At 27.2% G+C, this 10823-nt stretch overlaps 1 protein-coding gene across 6 annotated transcripts in view; it reads right to left on the bottom strand.

Moving 5' to 3' along the window:
* Positions 1-2058: 2058 nt before the first annotated feature.
* The window catches only part of LOC130674880 (calmodulin-binding transcription activator 2), a 65203-nt gene continuing 56438 nt past the window's right edge, over positions 2059-10823 (bottom strand). For 5 of the 6 annotated variants that reach the window (XM_057480319.1, XM_057480324.1, XM_057480321.1 and 2 more), the window contains 2 exons: positions 9359-9514; positions 2059-8108 (listed from right to left, as the gene is read on the bottom strand). In XM_057480319.1, the coding sequence (XP_057336302.1) occupies positions 7970-8108; positions 9359-9514 (295 nt within the window). In that variant the 3' untranslated portion in view covers positions 2059-7969. Of the gene's footprint in view, positions 8109-8639; positions 8665-9358; positions 9515-10823 lie in introns of all 6 variants that reach the window. The other variant, XM_057480322.1, reaches the window with a different exon arrangement.

Below are 10823 nucleotides of genomic sequence, written 5' to 3'. Positions count from 1 at the left end.
TGATCTCTCCCACCATTTTTCTACAATTGAGTCATTACTGCGCATGCGCGTTAGTGCAAATTCATGGACTTCACAATAGCCGAGTAGTGGGAGAAAAGTCATTTCTTTACTGACTCAACTATTTGATATTTTATTTAAAATTATAACCTTAATTATAATAATTTTTTTTTTTGAGTTAAAAGAGTAGTAATTGTAGATTGTATTTAATTGCGTGCAAATTTAAAAAAATGTAATGGAACTTGGAAGGTATTTTTACTTACAGTCGATTCCATTAACGCGGACAGTTAATCTGAGGAGGAGCAGAAATTTCCTGGAAATTTCGAGTTATCGAATGCCCCTTCTTCTTTAAAAAGTAAACTACACGCATGCGCACTTCAATACATGGATGATGCATACATAAATATACGCAGACAAATACTAAAATATGAGAGACCGTAACTCGCAGTGGGGATCAAGATTGAGGGGAATTTCCGAGTTAATGGACCGACTATCATTTTATCTACAAATTTTGTTGTCGTTGAAATTTCAGGTGATTTGGGTTAAAATTTTAAAAAAACCCGATGATTAAAACTTTGCAGTAATCGACTTTATTTTATAAATGGATGACTTCTTTACAAGTCTTATTATTCAATACTCATGCGCAGCAAATTTCGCGCGAGATTTCTTAAATTCAAATTATGAAGGAAAATTTCTGATATTTTTTCAGAAATTCGTTAGAAAAATTTCTTCTGTCAGTCATTTTCGGAAATTCTTCCTACAAATTATAATTTTACAGCATTTTTGAAGCCATTCCAGTGTGAAATATTTGAAAAAATTGGCGGGAAAAATTTTCTGTTCTAAATCCTCCCGAAAACGCGTCTCGGGAGGGAATGTCACGAATTAATTGGCAATACTAGAGAGGAAAATTATGAAAGGATAAATAAATAGGTAAGTAATGTCAATAAATATATAATTTATTAAATGCAATGATGAAATGGTGTAACAATAGGGGAGAGAGCGTAAAAAATCTAGGTCACAGTGACCTAATTAATTGTTGATTTATTTTTTTTTTCTTAATTAAAGAACCATAGAGTAATTGGTGTCCGTCTCCTCTCCCCTTAATTGGAAATATAGATAAAATATTTTCGTTATTTACAATATTATTATTATTAATTAATTAATTAATTATTATTAATATGTATATAATTATTATTATTATTAATTAATAATTAATATTAATTACTTGAACGTTAGCTTAGTAAATAATAAATGATAATAAATATAATTATTAAGAATTATAATTAAATTTTTTATTTTACTAGTAGTACTTTTTGCGATAATAAAAATATTACAAGATGGAGCCTGGTATTTTTTTTTATCCTAAAATAGCAGATTTTAATTATTTACTTTTTTTTGGTTGATAAATTAATTAATTTTGTTTTAAAATTCGCTTTTTTGAGATCAGTGATTGTTTTTTTGTAATTAATTAATTAAGCCAATTAAGTAATTAATTAATTTGCGGATCTGACGAATTTTAAAGCATGAAATTTTTTTTTTGATAAAAATATTTATTTTTGATAAAAATAAAATTAATTTTTTAATGAAATTAAGTTTTTATTAATTATATGACATTCTAGTTTTTTTTTAATTATTAAAATTTTTTTTTTCGACTGGACATTAGGAAAATTTGATAAAATTTATTAATTAATTATATTTAAAATTTATTAAGTCGAATCAAGCGTATTATCAATTTATTTTTATAATTAAAATTTAATAATATTCTAGACTAAAATATTTATCTTTAGTTTGCGTCTATAAAGTAATTAAAGATGGCGATAATTTTTTTTTTTAATTAATTAATTTTTTTCAAATTACATATGTAAGTTATTTATTATTTTTTTTTTTAATAAATAAATAAATTAATCAATTAAAGTGGCAGCAATTAGGCCATGCGGCTCCTATTTAATTCTATGTCTTCGACTCTTTTAATTACTCATTAATCGTTAATCAATTTTCCTCAATGAATTTAAAATTGGAAAAATTTAATTATTTAGTCACTTGAAAGCGCCTACCCTAGCATTTTTTTTTTGGTTTTTTAAAACATTTTTTTAATTAATCAGCTGAAGTTTTAATTAATAAATATCCGTCTTCTTACTAATATATTTTATTATTAATTATAATTAATAAATTTATTTTTAAATTTATCAAGAAAAACTAAAAGCAACATCCAAGTGCTTCAAAAAATACTGCATTAATTTTTTTTTGTTATTATTAATTTATTAATTAGTTTAATTTATCAGGTTCAAGTTTTATCTGACAATAGTCGAGATAACTATATATTAATAAACCGGAAGTTAAATAACCTCATTAAAACATGTCCTATTTATTATTAAGTCTTTTCTTTTATTTAAAATTATTTAGTTCTGACTTTAATATTATTCATTAATTTTTTCTAAAAAATCATTATTTTTAATTAATCATCAATATCTGGAATCAAATACTAAAACATGATCATATATGACTACCGATATCTGATCAGATACAAAAAATAATCATTTCTGATAATTTATGACCATATGAGGCTGCATGATACCTGCGATTTCATATATGATCATATATAGCAGATATGATCATATATGTTTTTATATGATCAAAATCAATTTTTCATATTGTTATATCTTATCATATATGCTCAAATATTATCTGGCTTTAAGTAATTTATGATAAAAACGTTAGCAGATATTATCATATATGATCAGATATAACGCAACAACTGTGCTAGTGGCTTAGTATATGATCATATGCGTACCAAATATTTTTATACGTCTAAACATAGTATCAGATATGAATATATGTAATCAGATATAATCATATATCTATATATGATCATGATAATTTTTTTACTGGCGTTTCTGATCATATTTCTACAAGTATTAAATTATTTATGATCATGTATAACCATATGTGATCATATATGGTCACATATGATCAGATACGAAACTGCATTCTTACCAATGACTTAATATATGATCATATATGAAATACATACTTAGATAAGACTAAAAATTGTATCAGATATAATCATATATGATCAGATATAACGCGGCAACTGCGATAGCGACTTTGTATGTGATCAGATATAATCATATATATCGGTGATAAATTTTTTTTACTAACATACCTGATCATATCTGTACAAGTATTAAATTATTTATGATCATGCATAGCCATATATGATCATATACGGTCATATGTGATCAGATATAAAGCTGCATCCTTGTCAATGGCTTAATATATGATCATATGTGAAACACATACTTATATAAGACTAAAAATTGTATCAGATATAATAATATATATGATCATATATGATCATCTTATTATTTTTTCCAGAAGATAAATATAAAATAATTAATAATTTAAAATAAATCTGAGGTTATTTTGACTTGGATATAAAAATTTAATATATTTAATAATAACTTTTAAATATTATAAATTTAAATCAAAAAGAAATATTAAATGGCATTATTTTAATAATTAATTTATTAATTACAATTTATTAAATTTATAATTCTATTAAATAGCTCAACTATTATCAATAGATTATTAAATATCGAATAAGCAAAAATATTAATATAAGTCTGTATAAGAATTCATTAATTCATTATTTCTCTCATTAATAATTTATAATTCATAATAATTATCGATTAATTTATTAATTAATATTATAATCGATAGCATGGATTAATTTAATTAAATAACAATGATTGAAGAAATTTAATTTTTTATTATTATTATTATTATTATTATAATTAATCAATTAATTAATTTATTTTTTTCTATTAACCCTCACACAATCATTAATTACTCACACGCGTTAATTACTAATTAATCCGTTAAGCTTAATGGCATGTAAAATGCTCGTTGGAATTGACTCATGTATACATTTAGTTATTTTTACTTTTTCATTATTTATAATTAATCATTAATTAATCATCAATTAATTCATTTATTTTATTTATTTGCCTCATGCGTTTCGCATTAATCTATACAACTTTTAATAATCGATATCTACATTTATTATTTTAATATTAACAATAATAATAATAATTATCATTATTATCATTATTATTATGATAAGACGATCAAAGAGTATGACGTCATAATTAAATTTTTAAATTATTTTGTTCCGTAACGTTCCATGCTTGCGGGAACATCGTGGATTGAGCGTGGGAGCTTAAGTGCTAAATCGATTTTAAACTTTTTAATTATTTATTGTTATTATTATTTTTTTTTTAATTCATTATTCTTTTCTTATCCTTCTCTTGTTTCCCTTCTTTTCGTTATTTATTATTATTTAGTTTTTTTATTACGAGTTAATAGTACCCGTAGTACATTGAAAGCATGAAAAGACTTAAGAAAAAAAAAAAAAAAAAAAAAAAAAAATATATATATATCACGTGCTTCCTTGTTAAAATATATAATAATAAAATTTAAATTAGAATATTAACTTTCGTGTCTACATCTCATCAAATCTGCACGTAAATAAATTTTTTAGTTGAAACAGTTTTCAAAAAAAAAAAAAAAAAAAAAATTTACTGACTTAATTTTAACGCTTATTTTTTTTTATTGTTAATAAAGTAAACGGAGCACGATAAATACTTTCTTGGATCACTATTTAATTTATCACATTATATAGCATTGTATTTAAAAAATTTTTTTTTTTTTTTTACTAGAAAAATTTAGTCGTCGGAATCGACATAAAGCATCTAATTAATTTATAATTAAATAGTTAATAAATAATATTTAGATTGAAGATTTAAATATCGAGTGAACAATTTTTAATTAACGCTTATTGCAATTTTATATTGAGGTAAAATTTTATATTAAATACTGTTTTATTTATTGAGTTTTTAATTTTTATTAATTAATCATTAACTCAAAACATCCATTAATTATTAATTATTAATTACAGCGCATTAATAGACAATTTTATTAACCATAAGACTGATTAATTGTCCATTAATCATTAATCCAAAATTATTTTATTAATCGATTAATGCCAATTAATCATAAAAAAACTTAAAAGTAACAATAGATTGACTAAAAAAAAATATTTCGACAATTTTACCTCAATAATTAGAAACTTTTAATTAACTCTTAATTATTATTATTAATATTATTATTATAATAATTATTATTATATACAATAATTAAAAATAAATAATAATTAACAATGAAATAATAATATTGACAGTAACAATAATTTACAACAGCAGAAAAGCTCAGTATCTTGATAGATAAATATAACAATCATTGGCTTACGCCATCTTACATAACATCATCACTCATTAAAACGTCATCTTGTTCATAATAATCATTCATCATCCATCATCATAAATATCAACGAATTCGTTGGACTCATTCGTTTAAATCCCATCGGGACTTTAAATATTTTTCCATCTCGTTTATTTATTTTTTCAACATCCACGCAAATAAATCGCGCACCCGGGACATGAGAAATCATAAAAAAAATATTATTTTTTTTTTTAATAAATCACAATCCTTTTTTCGTCAACTAGGAATGGTTTTTTTGTTCATATTCATTACGCAAATTAAGTACTGGAGGGACTGATGCCTTCAATCAAAATTTAACGACAATATTTTGCATTAATGCTTAAGATTTTGAGCGATAGTTTAAAAATTAGCGTCTAATTTTTTTTTGTTTCACTGAAAAATGTTTAAATTGAATATTTTTTCCGTATAATGTCCAAAATTTAGTTCAAATAATTACAAATTTTTATATTAATCATTAACTTTCTCTTTAAAAAAAAAAAAAAAAATTTAACAATCAAAATTTTTATGATCCTAAAGTTAGCAAACAATTAAAAATTTTTGGATTTTTTTTTTAGCAATTAAATTTGAAGAAAAAAAAAATTAAAAATATGCACATGTAGAAAATTGAAAAAACTACAGGTGCAATTTATTCAAATATTTTTTTTCTTCTGGTTTATCGTCTAAAAAAAATCCAAAAATTATTAGACGTCTGCTAACTTCAGTATCATAAATTTTTAAATATTTTAGCATCAGTCCCTTTGAGAAAACAATAAAACTGACACTTTGTTCAAAATTTCTTCACATTGTTTTGAAAAAAAATAACCTCTAGCCCGGACCATAACCTAATTCTTAACAAAAAAAAAAGTCTCAGTACAAATTACACAAGCGACACAACAAACTTAAACAATCGCATTTACTTTGTTTTTTAAATAATAATTATTATTATTTTTTGTATACACCGAGAGTTAATACTCACAATACAATTCAGTCTCGAAATTTTATTTTATTTTATTTTTAAAATTTTAATATATGTTTTTTTTTTTATTTTAATGCCGGTGGATACCTCTCATTACTCTCAGTCTCGACGCAATTATTAACAATTTAATAATAAATAATTTTTTAACAACAGATTATGATACAATTAATAAATGATATGTATCATTACTTAATTGAAACAATACACAATTTTTAAATTATTTACAAACGTAATTAACCAAATTTATTAATTATAAATAATAAGTTTTTTAAGAGGCAGTGCCAAATATAAGTAAATAATTGGTAACTATTCATTATTATTATTTTTTTTTTATTCATTTAAAGCAGATTTGAAATATTTTAAGAAGACTATTAATTATTTACAAGCACCCAAGCGTTTATTTATTCATTTATTTAATAATAAGCGTACACAGTAAAAAATCACGAGTGATTACGGATTTTAACTTCGGTTTTTTTATAATTAAGGCCCCCTAGCAAATCCGAATTACGGTAAATTCCCGTAATTTACGGTATAGAGAACCATTACCGCAAATTACCGTAACAATCGGTAATTTACGCTTAAATTACAGCAATTTACCCTAAAATTTGCGGTTAAATTGCAGCATTTGGCCGTAAAATACCGTAATTTACGGCACTCAGAAGAATTACCGTAAAATACGGTATTTTGCGTTAACTTATGCTACAATTACGGCAATTTACCATAAAATTTGCGGTTACATTGTGGCATTCGGCTGTAAAATACCGTAATTTACGGCACTCAGAAGAATTACCGTAAAATACGGCATTTTACGGTAACTTATGCTACAATTACGGCAATTTACCATAAAATTTGCGGTTACATTGTGGAATTTGGCTGTAAAATACCGTAATTTACGGCACTCAGAAGAATTACCGTAAAATACGGCATTTTGCGGTAACTTATGCTACAATTACGACAATTTACCATAAAATTTGTGGTTACATTGTGGCATTTGGCTGTAAAATACCGTAATTTACGGCACTCAGAAGAATTACCGTAAAATACGGCAATTTACCCTAAAATTTGCGACAATGCTGCGATATTTTACCGCAAATTTACGGTTGCATTGCAGTATCTTACCGGAAATACTGCAATTTACGGCATTTTACGGTAAGATACGATAATTAACCGTAATTAGGATCCACTAGGGCAACCTATAATATTTTCCAAACCTCCCTTTCGGGAAGAAATAAAAAATCATTCACTCCGTAAATTTTTTACAGTGTAAATAAATAATAGTAATAATGAAATAAATTAATAACGTAATGTAGAATAAATATAAATAGAGGCTATCCGTAATTAAAAACCGGCAATTACCGTCTCAGAGAGACGTGGGACGGTTAAAATAAAGCAATCCCATAAATGGAATTATTTATTTATTTATTTAATTAATTTTAAAAATTGCTCTTGTCATTAACCAGCCGTTATATTATTCATTTATTTATTTAAGTAATTAAGTATTTATTTATTTATTTATTTTTTTTTATTTAAAAGTTAAATTTTAAATATAATTGCTTTAAGCTTTATGATGCTTGGAAGGAGAATGATTGCCACTGAATTCAGTTGGACAGTCAGTTGTACGAGTTGAAGTTTTAGTTGTCGTAGAACAAGTTTGTGAATTTGTTGAACTGGTAGCTGTTATGTTGCCTCTTGGTTCCCGGCTGCTAGGCTGGCCCCTGGGCTAGATGAGTGCGAGCTTTGGGGGGCAGCAACCGCCCGTGAAATGACCACTGGCTGCCTCCCGCTCGCGTTTGCGGCGGCCCGTGCGTTCTGAAGTCTTTAAACAAAACCCCAATTATTTTTATTTTTTATTTTCACTCATTAATCGGCGTTATTATCGACAGCCAATTTTAGTTAAGAAAGGCGGGGAAATTTCAAATTTTGCTCGATAATTATTTTTTGGACTTGCAGATTTTCATTATTTTTTCTAGGCTCTATCCCGAGGATGTACCGAAGATAGAAAAAAAAAGTTGAGTCAATCGATTGATAACTGAAAGAGTTATCGTGTGTACATACACTCGAACAAATCGACCGGTGGACTAGTTTTCGAGATTTAAATGATTTTTTTTCTATTAATATACAAAAATTAATGAATCAAATGGATAAATTTTATAAATTACCAATGTCTAGTTTACAAAAGTGCCTATCTGACATAAATTTATTGAAATATTCGAGCTGCGGAGACGATTAATCGCCGGTTAATCAGTGGAAATAATTCGGAGCGGAATAGACGAGGCGTTAAATTAAAATTAATGGTTAATTTTCCCCACTTTCCTTAAAAATAGTAATAATTCAATGGATTTCTTACCGGTCGTGAATCATCACACGACAGACTGCACAACATTTTAATAATTATTAGTTGGTGGTTAGTAATTACACTGGTCACAGAAATTAAGGGATAGAAAAAAAATCCGAAATTTTTAGGTGATTTTCAACATGCTGTAACTCGGTGAAAAATGGTCGTATAAAAAAACTAAAAAAAGGCAAATTGTAGCCTCAAGTTTCTAGTTTTCAGACCTGGACCTCAAAATTTTTTATCATGTACGGTTCCGGATTGATTATCAAAGCCAAAATGGACTTTTTTGCTTTGATCGATGATAACTCGGCGCCAAATCATCGTAGAGATTTTTTAAAGCCACCAAATCAAAGGGCATAAAATTTCCGAGAAAAGTCAGACAGTCGGATTATTCAAAAAAATTTATTGTCGCCCATAGAGGTATTGAAAGACCAGCAAAAATTTTGAAAATTTTTTTTTCGTTGGTTTTCTTATGATTACTCCGGAACCGTACATGATAAAAAATTTTGAGGTCCAGATCTGAAAACTAGAAATTTGAGGCTACAATTTGCCTTTTTTTAGTTTTTTTATACGACCATTTTTCACCGAGTTACAGCATGTTGAAAATCACCTAAAAATTTCGGATTTTTTTTCTATCCCTTAATTTCTGTGACCAGTGTATAATTAGTAATTTATCTTTGCAATGTTAATATTAATTATTGATGATAATGATAATGAAAAATAGGACATACTTGATCTTAGATTGTCGCATAAACTGTTGAATTTTCCTAGCAGCCTGATGAGCAGCTTGCTGGTGAACAGATTGCTGTCGTGTGCTTGTGGATCCGGGACGAGCACGGTAACTACGATAGTTGCTTTGAATCACCAGTGCGGCTTTGGTGGCTTGTCTGCAATTAGTATAAGAGTATAACCAGAGGCTGGGTAAAGTTCACTAGACTAGACTAGACTAGACTATACTATGGTACAAGAGAACGGATCAGGAGTCGTCTTATAGATAAGAATAGGAGAGTTGATAGTAAGGAATCTGTGAGGTTCCCGGGTGCCAAGTGTCGGGTGCTGGGTAATAGAGAGGGTAAGAACCCAGTGGTGGAAACTGAAGACACACTCTAGAGACGTTCCATTATGCAGGATCCACGGCCACAGTCTTAGACCCCAAGTCGTATTAATTTAATGCCAGCTTAATTTCGTATTCGAGAGGCCCCCGTGGCAACCTGCTATAAAGTTAAGTCAAAGTTACCGAATTATTTACGATCCCAATTAAAAGTTGCCGAGTGTCTTATATTCGCACACGATTCGAGCCTGTAGAGCTAACGTACAACCTAACAATTCTATCCCATAGAGCTTACAGATATACTTGTTTATGTTTTTTTAACCCCATTTTGTTTGGGTTAATTGTTGACTCGTCGACTCGTTGGCTCATTAGAATCGCGAGTTAAACTACTGGAGTTATCCATCACCGATTTTAAATAACGTCATTTATGCCCGAGTAGACACTACTGTAATGAGGTTAATTTAATATTTTGGATCGCTAATTTATCAAGATATACCGCGGATTATGAGGATTAATGTTTGGGAAGGAGTGGGGGTGAAATCGGCCGTGACAAAATTACTTTAGTCAAACTTTCAATTACTTGTTCAACATATTTTTAAAAACTATAATTCAATTACTTATCACTGCATTTACTTTAGTTTAGTTCAGTTTCATTTGCGAGGTAAAATGGACCGCCGGTAAATTTTCCTCAAATGTCAGCGGTGGGAATTTTTAAAAAATTTTCGCTGCATCAGTGAGGGGAATTTTGCTGAGTATCGGAAAGTCGGTTTCAGAGAACGCGGTGGCAGCTCTCGCCTTCGGCTCAAGGAGCCAACTGACCTCTGAAATCGTCTACTCTCTAAACATGAATTAGTGGAAATTTCATTAATTACGTTAGTGAAGCAGTATTCACTTCATAATCAGTGTATTTAAATAACAAATTAGTGAATTCTCGCTAATAAATTTAGTACTATAATTTTCACTAGCAAATTAGTGATTTTCACTACTGAACTACCGATATTTTCATAATTTCTACAAGTCAAACTGTTATTCACTTCTTAATTTATGAATTTCACAATTTCACTAGTAACTTTAACTAGCAAATAATTAAATATTTTACTAGATATAAATATAATTAATAATTATGGTGCTATTTTAAAAAATTG

This window comes from Microplitis mediator, chromosome 9 (genome assembly GCF_029852145.1).
Source record: "Microplitis mediator isolate UGA2020A chromosome 9, iyMicMedi2.1, whole genome shotgun sequence".
Taxonomy (NCBI): domain Eukaryota; kingdom Metazoa; phylum Arthropoda; class Insecta; order Hymenoptera; family Braconidae; genus Microplitis; species Microplitis mediator.
The sequence above is the reverse complement of the archived record's forward strand: the minus strand, read 5'-3'. Positions and strand labels throughout refer to the sequence as shown.